The sequence below is a fragment of the Aplysia californica genome, unplaced genomic scaffold, assembly GCF_000002075.1.
Source record: "Aplysia californica isolate F4 #8 unplaced genomic scaffold, AplCal3.0 scaffold00535, whole genome shotgun sequence".
In the NCBI taxonomy this organism is placed as follows: domain Eukaryota; kingdom Metazoa; phylum Mollusca; class Gastropoda; order Aplysiida; family Aplysiidae; genus Aplysia; species Aplysia californica.
Genome location: NW_004797805.1, coordinates 223,727 through 241,389, shown reverse-complemented (window position 1 = coordinate 241,389; position 17,663 = coordinate 223,727). Strand labels below are relative to the sequence as shown.

General features: G+C 40.0%; 1 protein-coding gene across 1 annotated transcript in view; it reads right to left on the bottom strand.

Annotated features, from left to right (window-relative positions):
- Positions 1-17,663, bottom strand: part of LOC101853117 (leucine-rich repeat and calponin homology domain-containing protein) — a gene marked incomplete in the record, with an annotated part of 93,027 nt that extends 75,364 nt beyond the window's left edge. The window contains 4 exon segments of the mRNA XM_013087027.2: positions 5,924-6,029; positions 7,095-7,224; positions 7,820-7,964; positions 17,467-17,663. Of these exon segments, the coding sequence (XP_012942481.1) occupies positions 5,924-6,029; positions 7,095-7,224; positions 7,820-7,964; positions 17,467-17,650 (565 nt within the window).

Genomic DNA, 17,663 nt, shown 5'->3' with positions numbered 1-17,663 from the left:
GGGGGCATGCTCTCTTGGAAAATTTTATAAAATTGCATATTAAATTGCCACCTGAAGGCATTTTCAGTGGTGAAAGGTAAAATAGTAGATTTTAAAAAATCCTTTGCATCTGTGATAGTGATATCTGCGGGCATCAGTGTTGTGTGACCTGGTCTTGCTGACAAAGCTTAACTTACCCTTCCTTTTATTTTAGTTTTAGAAGTGGACACAGGAGAGACGGTTTTTCTCCATTGCCTGGGCTTAACACTTTACAGTCACACAGCCAGCAGTACAAAATAACCCCATCTGGTCACCCAACCATGAGAGTAACTGCAATGGACTTCTCAGCCCGGTGCAAAAAAGTGACAGGAACAGATAATTTTCACCGCCGCATTATTGCGCCAAGTGACGTCAAAGTGTTAAAAAAGATGACAATCAACCCACAACACCTACTTTTTCATCAAGATTTTTGTCTTGTTTGTTTTCTCCACCAACAAATCTTCCCATAGCAAGCAATGTTTAAAAGCGCCTTGCCATTGCTACTAAAATTCAGTTCATTTGTCATCACACCATCGACAGAAGGCAAACCAGGGAATAATGAATAGACATGTTCCTTGATGATAGAGTATAGAGTTATCCAGCCTATACCCTAATTCTCCCCCATTTTCACTTTGAATGTTGAATGTCACAACCTCAAAACACCACTTGGAAATATTCTTAATTTCAGCAGTTTTAGCACAAACTTCTTTCACCGCGGCCCTTATCCCGCTCCCGTAGGATCATCACACTGACAATTTCTCTACATCTTAGTGCTTCCGACAGCAAAATCCCAAAATGGAGGAAAAATTGGCAGGGGCTCTGGGGGCCTCCTGCAGCCACCCAGTGGGTCCAAGGCAAAGCCTTGTTTGGGGGTCCAGGGGCTGACCGGAAGCTGAAGAAGATTCGCAAGTGATGAGCTAAAATTTGGCCTTTCTGAGCCTAAAATTTAAAAAAAGAATGAGATTCACACACCTTCTAAAGCCACTATTTAACTTTAATCAGACCTAAATTGGTAAAAGGAAACGTATACTTTGCAAGTAAAAGCTCCTCCTGGGGACAACACCAGAATGCGCATGCTTCATTACTGCATAAAAATCTACCAAGCAACAAATGATAATTATGGGAAAAAAATTGCTGGTCAGTCGGGAGGGAAAAAAAAAAGTTTCGGGGACCGGGAATAGAATCGACACTCATAGAATAATATTGTATGACTTCAAACGCAGATACGTTGTCCATTCGGCCATCAGAAATTCCAACAGTGAAAGGTAGACTAAGCTTGATCTTTACAGCTGTTTCACGAAAGGCAACACAACATAGATCGAGACGTAGTTTTTTTTTTACAAAGTGAGAAAGTCGGAAACATGACGGGGGGAGGAGGGAGGGACCATCAATGAGACAGCACGCATCGGATCAGCAGATGAGGTCTGGAGGAAACTAAAAAATGGCGGGCGGGAAATTGGAAGCACTGAACTGAAATGTAGACAAATTTACAGACAAAAGTTTCTTTCTGAGAGTGATTTTTTGTATAAAATCAATCAACGAGCAGATTTTAAACCCAAAGCAACATTCCGAAGATAGAGACAATGAGAAAATGAAAAAAGGAGGAAATTGGCACAAAAGTTCGCTATCATGGCTGGGTAGTTGTTGTAGAACTCGTAGCTAAAAATGTACTTCCGCTCAACCCGCAATGAATGCATAGCAGGATAATGGCCATTTGTGGGAAACGCGCACGCAATCTCGCAGGTTTTTGTACAGGGTCCCCACAAAATCCGGGAAATGTTTTTCAAGACCTAATTTGGGGAGAAAAAGAAGGCCGCTGTGTGTCAAGAATGATCCCCAAAACAGCCCATCTATCAATGATAAAAAGTCAAAATGTCTATAAATGAATGCAAAAGTACATTTTGTAGTATAGTCTTCAAACAAATGATTATAATACTGGGTGAATGCAAACCCAGCTTCTCAATTTTCCAGGGGGGGGGGCTCATCCATTTTCCAGGGGTATGTTACATAACAATGACAGCGCATGCTCGATTTATATCTAATATATGATATCTGTATATATTTGTGAACACACACACACGCGCACACGCACACGCACACACACACGCACACGCACACGCACACGCACACACACACACACACACACACGCGTAGGTACATTATATCCAGTCAACAGCATGTCAGTGTGGCACTGGGATTTTGTGTGACTAAGGTATTTCAGTCTGTTCTTATTAATATTTTTCCCTCATCATATTAGCCTACATAAACTATATAAAAAATGAATCCTGTTTTGAGCCTGAAAAAAGACCTAGAACCAGAATACCGACTGTCAATAACAAATCTGAGTGTCATGATTCATATAATAAACGTGAAGACGAAAACTATTGCTCAAACTCAAAGTAGAATAATATTAGTAATAACTTGAATGGCTCAAGTAGACCTATTTCGTGTGAGAGGTGTAAGACGCAGTGACACTGAAAATCTGCCAATCTTGAACAGAAAGCTAAAATATAGATATAAATTACTATCACCCGATCCAATGAAACGCGAACACTTTAGTTCAATAACAAGGCATGACAGATCCCGATTCCACACAAGGCCTACAGCAATGCGAGCTTTGCAGAGAGCTCCATAGTTGTTATCAAAATTCTAAATACTAAAGATTTGCTTTCCAGTTCAGTTTTTGTGCTCTAGCGTTTCCTTCAGCCCCCCTCCCCAAACATCCCTTTCCGCAAGTGTATCTTTTTGAAAAAATCAATACACCCCCTTCCATTCCCGAGTCCTATACTTTACAGTGCTCAGACCACCGGTATTTATACGATGTCTTATAGCAATGACCACGAAAAACCTTTTTTTGCCAGAAAGTGTGCATTTTGTAGCTTTATCTTCACAGAGCATGAAACTTTTTGAATTTTTGAAATCCATCAATAAACAAAAAAGTTACAGATTTTTTAATCAATTAATTTCTGGTACACTTTTATATAATGAAAAAACCCCAAAATATGGGACGTTCTTTGGTGAGTTTTGAGACAATATTCGTCATAACTCGCTCATTTCTCGGAGTATTTAAAAGAAACTTGGCAATCCAGTACATTTTCTAGTACAGAATCTAGTCCTGCTTTCAGATTTTTCATAGCTATCCTATTTTTTGAGTTATGAAGACGTTTATAGGTAAAAATGTGGCGGTTTTCGGTGCGTTTTGAGACAATATTTGTCATAGCTCGCCTATTTCTTGGAATATGTAAATGAAACTTGGCAGTCTAGTACATTTTTTAATGCAGAATCTAGTCATGCAGTCAGATTTTTAATATCTATCATACTTTTTGAGTTGTAAAGACATTAACAGGTAAAAAAGTGGCGTTCTTTACAGATTTTACAAAGATTATCAGTCATATGTTCTCCCAAAGTCATGATATTTGAATGAAACTTGGCAACATAAAAGGTTTCTCCTTGCCAAGCAATGCTCTGGATCAATTTGTCACAAAAACGTAAGTAGAGAGCTGGATTTATTAGTCTAATAAATCCAGTTCTGTACTAGTAAAAGCATGCATACTTTGTTATAGAAAATAAGATCGTCTCTGTGTATATCCATTGTTGGACAGTGTCCTTTTGTGTGGTAGATTAAGATGCGTTCAGATAATATAGTTTAAAAGTCATGGGAATGTTTCGCATGTGTAGGCTACAACTCATACAGTAAATGTAACATATTTACACCTCTCTCTCTCTCTCTCTCTCTCTCTCTCTCTCTCTCTCTCTCTCTCTCTCTCTCTCTCTCTCTCTCTCTCTCTCTTTCTCTCTCACGCACGCGTGCACACACACACACACACATGCGCGCGCGTGCACTCACGCACACACGCGTGAACGATAACAATATATAAACGAGACTATCTTCCAAGACTGGACTAAATAAGTACCATACTCTTTAATAACAATCTTAATGCCTCACTTTTCCAAACAGAGCACACAGGACGAGTCCAAGTGTGTGCTTTCCCAAGAGGGGGGAATAGGCTTTCATAACGCAAACACAATGCCATACCACTTCTCAAGATGTTTGCTTTTCTGTTTCTATTCTTCTGTCATGCAATCAAGCAAATAAAAATGACTACATTTATTGTATTGTGACTAAAATGCAACAAAAACGCAAGTTATCAAGGCCCCCGTTTAGTTTTCAAGTATCCTCCCCCCCCCCCCCCCCCCCTTCCGGTTCACATAAGCGGGGCCTCGTTTGTAGCGCCCGAGGCAACCGATGGATGATGACGTCACTCAGTGGAAATTTCCCAGCACGCGCAAATGGCAATGCCGCTTTTTCCCTTAGTTACTCCCACATATTTAAAGATTACGCAAAAACCGCTAAACACAGAAGCTTGAAATTTTAAGGGATTAGAGAAAAATGGTGTACAATGTATCAGTCAGTTTGACAAATCACAGCTCCGAAAAATCTTCAAAGGGCACCACATCAACCACTTTCGCAAACGTTTTCGACTGCTTCTAGGATGGGTACAATGTTGTCAAACTGCATACTACGAGATTTACCTCTTTTCTGATTGGCTGCCAAGTTTCATTCATATCCATTCATGAGAAGCGGCGTGAGAGCGAGTTGAAGACAACAACCCTTGCGTTAGTGCGTCTCACGAAACACCCCCGCTGCGGGGGCCAAAAATCGGCAGAACAAAACGCGCTCGGTGGGCATTGCTATGTCTTATCATGTGATGCAAAAGTGCAGGTTCACTGACCGGTCATGATGGTGAACCTGACAAGACCCGTGTATAACTTTCTTTCCTTTTTTTTTTAGTAACCACAAATATTGATTTATTTTCACGGCGACAGAGCATTTGTAATGCACAATCTGCAGGTTACAGATGTTGCATTTATCTGACTATCAGTCTATTACAGAAAAATTTCTGGGTGGTAACGAAAGCGAAAGTAGATATTGATTATTGATTCTTCCCGATCAAGCTTCGGTGTCACACATACACTTCCGCCTGCCGCCACAGAGGTTCAATTATGTTTCCTCTTCATGATTCATCAACCATACTGTCTAGATATCTACACTACTAATATTACAGTTTTTTATTACACAAGCTTTTTTCCCGACTTCGCAACCCATCACAAAATTCTCTGATTTTTTTCCTGATCTCCAGACCCTGTTAGTAACAACTTATTGCCTGGAGAATTACTGTGAATATCCGGAACTTATGCAAGACAATGCGAAGGCAAGTACGGATTCTTTGCTGTGGAATTTTGGTAGCTCTACGTTTTCGCACTTTTTAACGGATGGGGTTGATGATAATGATGGGGGAGCAAGTACGGAACTGTCAGAAAGTACGGATTTCTGTAAAAATAGGGAAGATTGGAAGCATTGAACAATAGCAAGGATTGCAACTTTTCTTTGTACAAAACACAGCAAACCACAGCCTTGGATGATCGAACTTTTCACATACCCAGTAACCGCTCAATTCAAGCAATTCGTACACCCAAGACGTACATATGTAATACAATAAATACGCTGGCCTCGATACACTCCTATTTTAGGCCTTATTTGAGAAAAAATTCCTCTTTTTTTTGTTAGTCTGTATTCCTGTTTCCAGATTTGCTGAAACAAAAAAATGTCTTTGAAAATTTTGGGTGGTCAAACACGTTTGATCGGAAACAGCTGACCAGGGTGGAAAAAGGTTGTTCGAAGTCAAAATTGCTTGAACACTCACAGCTCTGTCTAGTTGACTCATTAACTCATTCAGTGGGGGTACCTCAAATACCATACTCACCAACTCATTCAAAGAGGGTACCTCAAATACCACAGACTCACCAACTCATTCAGAACCTCTAAACAATCCCAGCAGGCAGTTGTTTCAACAACAAAAAGACGGTTAAGATGTTTATCTCAAACAATCACTGACTGACTCACCAACGGGTAGCTCCACCAGAAAATTCCGCCGCAGGTTCAGGCATCTCAAGGAAGTCAAGTCTCCTATTTGTGGAGGGAGGTGGGCAATCTCATTACAGCTCACATCCTGGAGAGGAGGATCAAGGAGGTGGTTACACGGTGAGACAGTGATGGGACAGTTGCTTACATGCCGGATAGCAATGTGCTAACATGCTTTAGAATATTTCTGTCCGTCTTCATCACCACATGTACGCAAGTGTGTGTGTATGTGTCTGTGTATGTGTTTGCGGGTGTATTTGTTTGTGTGAGAGCTTACTTTACTTTTTTTTCCGCTTGTACTGGTGGGTGTCACGAGGAGATACAGGTGTCTGTCTGAAGCAAGGCGAGTGGCCTGTAGGAGGGACATCCCGTGAGCTCTGAGGGTGTCTTCTACAGATTCACCCCAGCGTCATCTTGGTCTTCCTCTGGCTCTCCAGCCAGGATATTTGATGCTATATGCCCTCAGAGCTGGTCTGGTTGGTTTGAGGGCATCCGTGTGATGTGTCCGAACCATTTGATCTTTTGTTTTTCAATGTGTGGTAGGACTGGTGTTGCTCCTACCATGTCTCTTATGATTTCATTTTTTATTTTGTATCTTCTTGTCTTGTTAACCACTTTTCTTAAACATTGCATCTCGCATGCGACCAGCTTCCTCTCTAGGACTTTTGTTAGGGACCATGTCTGGCTTCCATATGCGAGTGTTGGTAGGAAAATGGCATTGATGAGCTTCGCCTTAGTGCACATGGGGATCCTGGTATGTTTCAGGAGAGGGGCGAGTTGATAGCTGACTGTGTGTGTGAGCAAAAACACATTATCTTATGTCAGTATATAACAAGAGCATACATTCCAGGAAGAGTGTTTATTTGCATATGTATGAACATCTGAGAGTGGGCAGAGATGTGCCTGAATGTGTGCGTATATATGTGTTTGCACATGGACGTACACTAGATATAATAAGACTGATTTGACAACAAGAGAACTCCTCGATGAGATGGCAAACAGGGGGATATGAGGAAAAACTTTAACATCTGCGCTCAGTAACAACAGCCCCCCCCTCCCCCATGAAACAAGTCAAGGGATGAGTGACTGGTAAAAAGAGTGAGAGTGAGCACATTTTGGTGTTTGTGTGAATGTGAGCATGTCTGTGACTCACCAGATCCATAAGTCTCTCCAGAGAGCTTATCTCCTCAGGAAGAGAGACCAGTTTGTTGTTGCTTGCCGAGAGCACCTCCAGGCAGGTCAACTCACACAGTGCCGTGGGCAACACTGTCAGCTGGTTCCGACTGCAACACACACAGAGAGAAACACTGTCACCATGACAACACACACAGAGAGACACACTGTCACCATGACAACACACACAGAGAAACACAGTCACCATGACAACAGTGGGACAACATTGAGTACTACAGAAAAATGCTCATTTGTTACGAGCTAAAGCTTCGGTACGACACTTGACATACAAGTGACATGAAAAAGTGCAAGACTCCACAAAGACGGCACTTAAACAGTTAAGAGCCTTAAAAACACTCCCGATAACCAAAATACAAGAATACCCCCATTGAGGATTCAAACTGAATTCACTCACATCATAGCCCAGCCTGATACCAACTGAGGTACTTGTGTGCCCTTAAGCTCAATGCTTAAGTCATTAGACAACACTTTTAGCTTCAGTAAGAGTTTTACAGCACTTGCAACACATTTACGTCATATAACTGCTGAAAATTAGAGGGGTTGCAAGGAAGCAACAAGTACAAAAAGAAGAGATAATGACGATAGATGCTTGACAAGACAGAAGGACCAAACCACACCAGAGCACCCGCCAACCACCCACTAACAGCATTCTAGCAGGCTCAGTGCGGACACTTTAAGACAGACCTGAGGTTGAGGTGAGTGAGAGCTTGCAGCTGCTGCACACAGTCGGGGATGAAGCGGATCACATTGTGGTAGCAGTTGATTTTCTCCACAAACATGTACTGGCAAACCTCCTGAGGCAGCTCTGTCAGACGATTCCGGGAGATATCTGAAACACAAACAAAATAAGAGAAAAATAAAAATATTGCTATTGTAGAGTGAAGGAAATAACACCAATACATCTTTCTACACCGTGAGATAAAATTGTTATGACTGAATGAAATGAAAAATACAACACACTTACAACAGTGAGCTATAACTCACTCCCGGGTAATACCAACTTGTTTTCTTTTCCAAAAACACAACAAATTACTGATACTGATATGTTCTGTTTTCAATTTTCCTGTACATAAAACATGAAAATCATGAAAACTTCGCGTTGAAAAAGTGCAAAACATGTCGCGAATGGTGTTACGGTAACTTGCATAATTTTGCTTTTTTTGTGCATAATTTGGCCTTCTAAATTTGCATTATAATTCTACGTGGACAGGATTATAATGCGATTGTGCGGCCGCGGTGTTTTTTTATGTAATTCTGCACATTTGCATAATTTTGGATTCCCCACGTTTTTTCACGTTTTTTCCCTTTTTTTTTAAACAAAATTAATTTTATTAATTAACGCCTCGCCATGTGACTAAAGGGAAATAATCACCGTAATAAGTCTTATTTAAGTGAAAAGTTGGTTATTTCCCTTGGTAGAAGACCTTGGTTATGGTTTGGGATTTTATTCCTTGAGTATGTTTTAAATCCATCAAAAGTTGTTGTTTTCGTGTCTGCTGATGCTTCATGTTTGACAGGTGTTCCTGGTTTTAGTAATGTGCCAGCATCAGAGGTCCAGATGTCTTCTTTTTTTTTTTACTTTTTTTTTCCAGCTAGATCTACAGCTGAAAGTTACAGAGATTATATTTTTCAGTTGTTGGTTTTTTTTTTAACAGATGTGTATTGTTTTCTTTTCAATTACACTACAAATTACTGATACTGATATGTTCTGTTTTAAATTTTTCTGGTCATAAAACATAAAAGTCATGAAAATTTGTGTTGAAAAAGTGCAAAACATGTCGCGAATGGTGTTACGGTAACTTGCATAATTTTTGCATAATTTGGCTTTTTTTGGGCATAATTTGGCCATCTAAATTCGCATAATTCTACGGGGACAGATAAAGACCAATGGCTTTCATAAAATTCAATATTCTGCTGGGAACAACGACGGAAAAAATGTCTTGCAATTTCTTGCATTTATATTTTCTTCGGATCTCTCCAAAGTCTAGACATTCGGTTAAGATGTGTCTAATGCCACTAATGGTAAAATCTGTGTCGCATCCGACACAGAACGGCTTCTCATCTCCCTGTAGGAGGTATTTGTGGGTCAGGGCCATGTGTCCGATGCGCAATCGAGTAAGAATGACTTCGTCTCTTCTGGAGAAGTCCGAAGGATTTCGCTGTTCTAGTTTGGGTTTTATAACATATAGTTTATTATTTTGCTGCTTTTCCCAGTGGCTCTTCCACAGACTAGTCACATTTTCACTGTTTACTAAAATGGAGATACGACAAGAAAGCACTGAATGGCGAAATATCAGTTAAATTTATCGAAAATTACAACAAAAAATAAGTTTAAAACATCATGTTGTACTATTTGACTAGACAGGATTTTAGACAAAAATCAACTTTGTTCGTTTAAAGAAACAGAATCATTATTTTTTTTTAATAAGCAATTGGACGACCCAAATAAATAAATAAAGCTACGTTAGTAGTAGTAGTATAGGGTTTTACGGCGCTCGCAACTGCTAAGGTCATATGAGAGCGCGAAACACAAGTTGTTTACTTTCGCAAAAGTTCACTGCACAATTGGTTAACTATTTGACTTTAAAATGCTAAAATATTAAAAATCAGTGTAAATATATTTACGATTTAAAACAACTCTTATAAGTAACAATAAAAATTTTTAATAGTCCGATTTCATTTTACAATTTGCCATAAAGGCCAATGGCCTTCACAAAATTCAAAATTCTGCTGGGAACAACGACGGAAAAACTGTCTTGCAATTTCTTGCATTTATAATATTTTCTTCGGATCTCTCCAAAGTCTAGACATTCAGTTAAGATGTGTCTAACGGTAAAATCTGTGTCGCATCCGACACAGAACGGCTTCTCATCTCCTTGTAGGAGGTATTTGTGGGTCAGGGCCGTTTGTCCGATGCGCAATCAAGTAAAAATGACTTCGTCTCTTCTGGAGAGGTCCGAAGGATTTCGCTGTTCTAGTTTGGGTTTTATTTCATATAGTTTATTGTTTTTCTGCTTTTCCCAGTGGCTCTCCCACAGACTGGAGGTGTACTTTTATACTTTATTTCTAAAGTCAGTCTGTGGGAGAGTGTTTGTCGTTGATCCCAGCAGAAGGGATGAAGCTTTCTTCGCCAGGTCGTCTACCTGCTCGTTTCCTCGGATGCCCACATGGCTAGGTATCCATGCGAACATGATGTTTTTTCCTGTTTCTGATAGTGTATGAATTTTTTGTTGTAGCCTAACTATTTTTGGATGTAAGAGTGTGTAGTTTGTGAGTGAGGTGATGCAAGACAGAGAGTCAGAAAGGATTTTATAAGGAAAGATTTGTAATGAGAGTTTTCTACGGAGTCCAGTGCCATGTCAATGGCAGTGGCCTCCGCAGAGAAAATGGAGGCCTCAGAATGGAGTCTCCTCTGGTATATGAGCCATTGCCAAAACGTGGGGAAAATCACACACATCTCACATTAGTGTGCATAAAATGTGATGCATTAGTATTTATTCCTCCAAAACGTATACACACGTCAAATATAGGATGTAGAACCTCCATTAGCAGTTTCAGACCCCATGTCAGCTTTACAATCTTGAGTTTGTAAATTTTGTGCCAAAAATGTTCGTTTTTTAGTGATTCCTGGAGTGTCATTTTGAGCACACCAATGCAAACTTCCAAGAATGTCCAAAATTTAGTGTTTTTGGGTGAGTTTTTTTTATGTGTGCTTTGATCCTGTGCTATTTGTCATTGCGAAAGGTTATCTTGCTCAAGAAATCAGTTTATTTGTTTGCAAATAGACGAACAATTCCGATTACTTGTGCGTCTGTCGTGTCGTCATGGACTAGGTGTTTCAGAAAAAACCATTATTTTTCAGTAGAATCAACGTAGCTAGTTAAATCTTTTTGCCTATCGTCGTTTATTCAATACTTCAAAAGCCGCGATGCGCGAAAGGAACATCGGGTTCCTAGATCTACGATTTCGGTCGGCTGTTTAACATTCGCCGTTATTGTCGTCAACTTGCGATGTGCCGGAAGTCCGAATTCCGCCTACTTTTGTTTTGAACGGGTCATTAAAAGTGCCCGGATATAATTGTTTTCTTGAGTGACTTCCCCTTACCCGCTTCCCCAGAACAACGGAAGCAACGGGGGAAACAGAAAAACGAAAGTAGTCATTGCCTTCAGCGTCCGGTGACGCACAAGAATTTTGCGTTGAATGTGACGTACTGGGCTGTTTTGCGTGTTTTTAGGCTACTCTGTTGAATATTTTAGTGAAATTGCGGTGTTTACACCGGATTCCTGGAACAAGAGTGTGATGTGTGAACAAACTTCGAGAGATGGATCATTTCTGTGATTTAGCTTTTGTGCTCAGTGATGACATTTGGGGTGTCGTCATGCAGCCGTACAAGACTGACTGACGTACTAGAAATTACATTGTCCTAAGAGCAAACATTTTTTAAGTAATGTGTGCTCTCTTTATTCAAACAAATAAACAAACATGTCCTTGTTTATCTGTCTAACTCAAAAATACACATTTGTTCTTTGTTGGTATGATATAATACCTTTTTCCAATAAATTGTGTCATTGTGTCATCATTGTTATCATGTACAAGTAATATTTGTCATCATTGCTAATATCAATAAGTTTTCAACATATATTTCATACATGCAAGATTCATTTAGAAGCAAAATACGCCTTTATTGATCTGTGTATCTCTTGGTGCAAATTTGTTCTTTGTAGGCATGATTTTACCTTTTCCCAGTATGTTTTGTCATCACTGTTATGTACGAGTACTGTTTGTCATAATTAGCAACATAATTGTGATTGTCCACTGTCTTTGATATGACCTGATATCTGTTTCAAAGCAAAAGAAACCTCTCCTGGGTTTTTTTTAATTCTTAAAGTGCGCTTTTCTCTCTGGAGGCAAGGCCAGACCTGCCACTCTATGAAATCTAAAAATCAGGATTTTAGAGTTAAAAAATCAGGATCAGGTGAAAAAAATCGGGATCAACGGCAAATCAGTCATAAGGGGCACAGGGGAATGGGGATCCTGGTTCCCTTTTATGAGGAAAGTATGCAAGAAAAAACTTTTTGCAGGAATTAAGTTCATGTTTGGGCCACTAAAAAGACAGCATTACTCGAGTCGGAGTGGGGTAGAGTGGGGTAGAGCAGGTTGCAGTAAAGCTGAAACTCTCGTAGTCTTGAAAATTGCTGACACATAACTCTAATCATCCATGCAAAAAGCCCGTGTTTTCGTACAGTAACAACGTTTGACTTCCATCGCATATACACTCAAGGCACCCCCTCCCCCCCCCCACCCCCCCGAAAAAAAAGATTGCGCCAAGGTTGTTCATTTATTTCTTTTTTCTTATTCCTTTATCCTCAATTAGTAGGTTCTACTTGTATCACGGCACGCACTTTAAGCCCAAGTGTCAAAACAATACCTCCACCCGCTCCCCCCGGTCGTCCTGGTTAAGTCTCGAAAAACACCCCGACCAATGCGACCGGCGTGAATGAACTTTGCTGACCCCGACAGCCGACGGTCCCCGACACACGCGCTACTCACACGTACGAGGTCATGTCACGTGTTGCGAATGAGCGTTTGAAAGTTCCACTGACAGGTCTTGCTCATGCTGATGGGCCCGACTAACCAGAACTCAAACGAAGCTTGCTTTTAAACCAACAGCAGAACAACAAATAGCTTATTCTTAGGCCCATGACATAATTGTTACAGTAATCAGGACACAGTCGGAGAATTCTGGGTTATAAAAGCGAAAGTACATCTTGAGCGTATCGATGTCGGAATTCAAAATCGATACTACGTTGGTTTTTGTTAAAATAACGTGCGTGAGTCATCTACTAGATTCGGCATAAATGCTTTAAAAAGTAGCGTTCCAAGTTCCTGCCGATAAAAAGTCCAATCCGTGCTTCCAAGCAAAAGAGATTGCAGAACTTTTAATATTTTTTTCTAAGAATCGGACGCAACTGACGCAGCGACAAAAAATCAGGATACTGCCGATTGAAATAGGGAAAATCGGGATGCTTGAGATTTGGGGCAAAAAATCGGGATAAATCGGGATGAGTGGCAGGTCTGCAAGACTTTTGTCTTTTCCTGTACATTGTGTCATCATTGTTATGTACAAGTCATGTTTGTCATCACTGTTATGTACAGGTCAGCTCAATTGATTTTGTGCTTTTGCCTCATATTAGTTTTAAAATTGTTTTACACATGTGTTTTTCTGGTACTGAGGCTTTGATAACTGTATTTGTACAGCCTTTCACTATTGTGATGTGTTGTCAATGATAATGTCCAATGTGTATCCTTTCTTGTACATGAGCAATTGCCAAAACGTGAGACTCTCTTGAGACTCAGTGGTGCAAAAAAATGTTTCTTACCAATTTGACTCTCTTTTCTGTCAGTCACAGATTGACATTTAGTGCTCATATTTCTAGAGTATCAGAGCAAGGAGATGTACGGTTTTGGAGATATGGGTCTATTGGTTTGGCAACCACTGTATTTCTTGTATGTAACAGTGATCACAAAAACAGATAAGCAGCAAGGCAAATTATAGACTTTAAATTCCATTTGTTTAGTAAACAAACACTTTGTACACTATGAACTACATTCATAATGGTAATATGAATGGCAAGCTTTGTAACAATGACGCAGTGCACAGAACATGTCATCATTGTTATGTACAAGAAAGGATACACATTGGACATTATCATTGACAACACATCACAATAGTGAAAGGCTGTACAAATACAGTTATCAAAGCCTCAGTACCAGAAAAACACATGTATAAAACAATTTTTTAACTAATATGAGGCAAAAGCACAAAATCAATGGAGCTGACTTGTACATAACAGTGATGACAAACATGACTTGTACATAACAATGATGACACAATGTACAGGAAAAGACAAAAGTCTTGCCTCCAGAGATAAAAGCGCACTATAAGAATTTAAAAAAAACCAGGAGAGGTTTCTTTTGCTTTGAAACAGATACCACGTCATATCAAAGACAGTGGACGATCAAAATTATGTGGTTAATTATGACAAACAGTAGTCGTACATAACAGTGATGACAAAACATACTGGGAAAAGGTAAAATCATGCCTACAAAGAACAAATTTGCACTAAGAGATACACAGATCAATAAAGGCGTATTTTGCTTCTAAATGAATCTTGCATGTATGAAATATATGTTGAAAACTTATTGATATTAGCAATTATGACAAATATTACTTGTACATAACAACAATGATGACACAATGACACAATGTATTGGAAAAAGGTATATATCATACCAACAAAGAACAAATGTGTATTTTTGAGTTAGACAGATAAACAAGGACATGTTTGTTTATTTGTTTGAGTAAAGAGAGCACACATTACTTAACTCTTTTTATCCGGGCTACGAGTATACTCTCGTAACGAGGACCAGTCCGGGCTACGAGTATTCTCGGAACAGCGATACGGTCTCGTCAAAGAAGCTAGTTCTGCTTGTAATTACAAAAATACGCAAATACGGCGATGCTAGCTCTGTCTGAATATTTTAATTTTCCAATGAACAGTGGTTTCTTTGTTTTTGATGGGTGTAGAAGCTTGAAAGATGTCTCGAAAACGCACATTCGCGACCGACGAAGTACTTTTTGAAGTTGCGCTGGGTTTTGAGGGGGAATGATACTAATTTGATGATAGTGACTCTGAAATAAGTGCCGTAAATTCCGTTGTGGATGATAAGAAACATGACTTAGACTCATCTAATAGCGATTTAGATTATGGTGAAGGGGTCAGTACTGGAATCCGTGTTCGATGGGTAGGGCTAGATCTAGATCTATAAAATCCAATGGGACGTCGGGGGCGCGGCAATCAGGGTCAAGTTCGAGGGTTGAATATACCTCAAAATCAACATTGTGCTATTGGTGTATTTCCTAACCACATACATTTACAAAAACTACATTCAATTTCTAACATTATAACTGCAAAATTTCCTTAAAACCTTAGAGTAATTTAAGTAAGAAATATAGCACTTTGAACTATACGCACTGACTTCCGACTCATGCGGCGCGGCAGCCCCAGGACGGGTACAGAGTCCGTGGGGGTACGGCTAGGATAAAAAGAGTTAAAAAATGTTTGCTCTTAGGACAATGTAATTTCTTGTACGTTAGTCAGTCTTGTACGGCTGCATGACGACACCCCAAACGTCATCACTGAGCACAAAAGCTAAATCTATAACCACAGAAATGATCCATCTCTCGAAGTTTGTTCACACATCACACTCTTGTTCCAGGAATCCGGTGTAAACACCGCAATTTCACTAAAATATTCAACAGAGTAGCCTAAAAACACGCAAAACAGCCCAGTACGTCACATTCAACGCAAAATTCTTGTGCGTCGCCGGACGCTGAAGGCAATGACTACTTTCGTTTTTCTGTCTCCCCCGTTGCTTCCGTTGTTCTGGGGACGCGGGTAAGGGGAAGTCACTCAAGAAAACAATTATATCCGGGCACTTTTAATGACCCGTTCAAAACAAAAGTAGGCGAAATTCGGACTTCCGGCACGTCGCAAATTGTCGACAATAACGGCGAATGTTAAACAGCCCCGATGTTCCTTTCGCGCATCGCGGCATTTGAAGTATTGAATAAACGACGATAGGCAAAGAGATTTAACCAGCTACGGTGATTCTACTGAAAAATAATGGTGTTTTCTGAAACACCTAGTCCGTGACGACACAACAGACGCACAAGTAATCCGAATTGTTCGTCTATTTGCAAACAAATAAACCGATTTCTTGAGCAAGTTAACCTTTCTCAATGACAAATAACATAGGATCAAAGCACGCGTAAAAAAAACACATCCAAAAATACTAAATTTTGGACATTCTTGGAAGTTTGCATTGGTGTGCTCAAAATGACACTCCAGGAATCACAAAAAAACGAACATTTTTGGCACAAAATTTACAAACTCAAGATTGTAAAGCTGACAAGGGGTCTGAAACTGCTAATGCAGGTTCTATATCCTATATTTGACGTGTGTATACGTTTTGGAGGAATAAATACTAATGCATCACATTTTATGCACACTAATGTGAGATGCATGTGTGTGTTTTTCCCCACGTCCCACGTTTTGGCAATGGCTCACATACATAACAATGATGACATGTTCTGTGCACTGCGTCATTGTTACAAAGCTTGTCATTCATATACTACTTACCATTATGAATGGAGTTCATAGTGTACAAAGTCTTTGTTTACTAAACAAATATGGAATTTAAAGTCCATTATAATTTGCCTTGCTGCTTATCTGTTTTTGTCATCACTGTTACAAAAGAAATACAGTGGTAGCCAAACCAATAGACCCCCAAAACCGTACATCTCCTTGCTCTGATAGTCTAGGAATATGAGCACTAAATGTCAATCTGTGACTGACAGAAAAGAGAGTCAAATTGGTAAGAAAAATTTTTTTGCACCACTGACTCTCAAGAGTCTCACGTATTGGCAATTGCTCATCATATGATGAATGATATTACTGTTGGAAGATAGGGCTGCGGCGCCCACTTCATCGTCTTTTTAGGAGCCATCTGTGAACATGAGCTCCGCACAGGGGTATTTATCTAGTAGTTTTTTGTATTCTGCTTTAAAAGTTTTGGTGTGTGTGTTTTCTTTGTTGTGTGTGGTCAGCTGTAAATCTACTTTTGCCTTGGTGAGGTGCCACAGAGGGCACCTCTTGCTCTTGCTCGCTCGCTCGCTCTCTCTCTCTCACACACACACACACTACCGGGTCTGGGCGCTGAAACTTTCCAACTTCACAAAAGAGCTCCCCTACCGGGTCTGTATACTTCGAGACTTTGTTCCCGGTTACGGGGTCTGTACTTCGATAGCCAAAAAGACTCGCCTGCACTATTCTCACCCGAGGTGAGAATAGAGGTGGCCTCCGGAAATAGTCATCACAAAACACTAAGGGGACGGTATGCCGTACAGGGGCATCTAGATTCTAGAGATCTAGACATAGATCTAGATCTAGATCTAGATCTAGATCTAGATCTAGTCTAGTAGCTTAGTAGTAGTAGTAGAAGTTATTTACCTCTTGGCCTGGTCTGCTAATTAATGTTCAAAGAGGCCTAATACTTAGATTTAGATCTAGTTTTCTATATTCTAGATCTAGAATCTAGATCTAGGAGATCTAGATAATCTAGTCTAAATCTAGATAGAGAATCTAGATCTAATCTAGATTAGATTCAACCAATTTGGAACATAAGTTAATTTAATAAAACGGAAATACAAACAAAAATAACATGACCGGGGCGAAAGAAGGAAGAAGGCTAGAGTCTAGTCGACTCACCGACATGGCTTGTATCACTCAAATCATATTTGCTGCAAATCTTTGGGTAGTCTCTTAGTTTTCTTCCATTCAAATATATTTCTCCTGTGAATTGCGCTTCTTCAAATACTCGATCGACGGGCCTTCCGATCGGTGGGGGGCTTTGTAAGCCCGACCCATACGAGGCCGCCATCTTATCTTTCATGTTCTTATCGGAA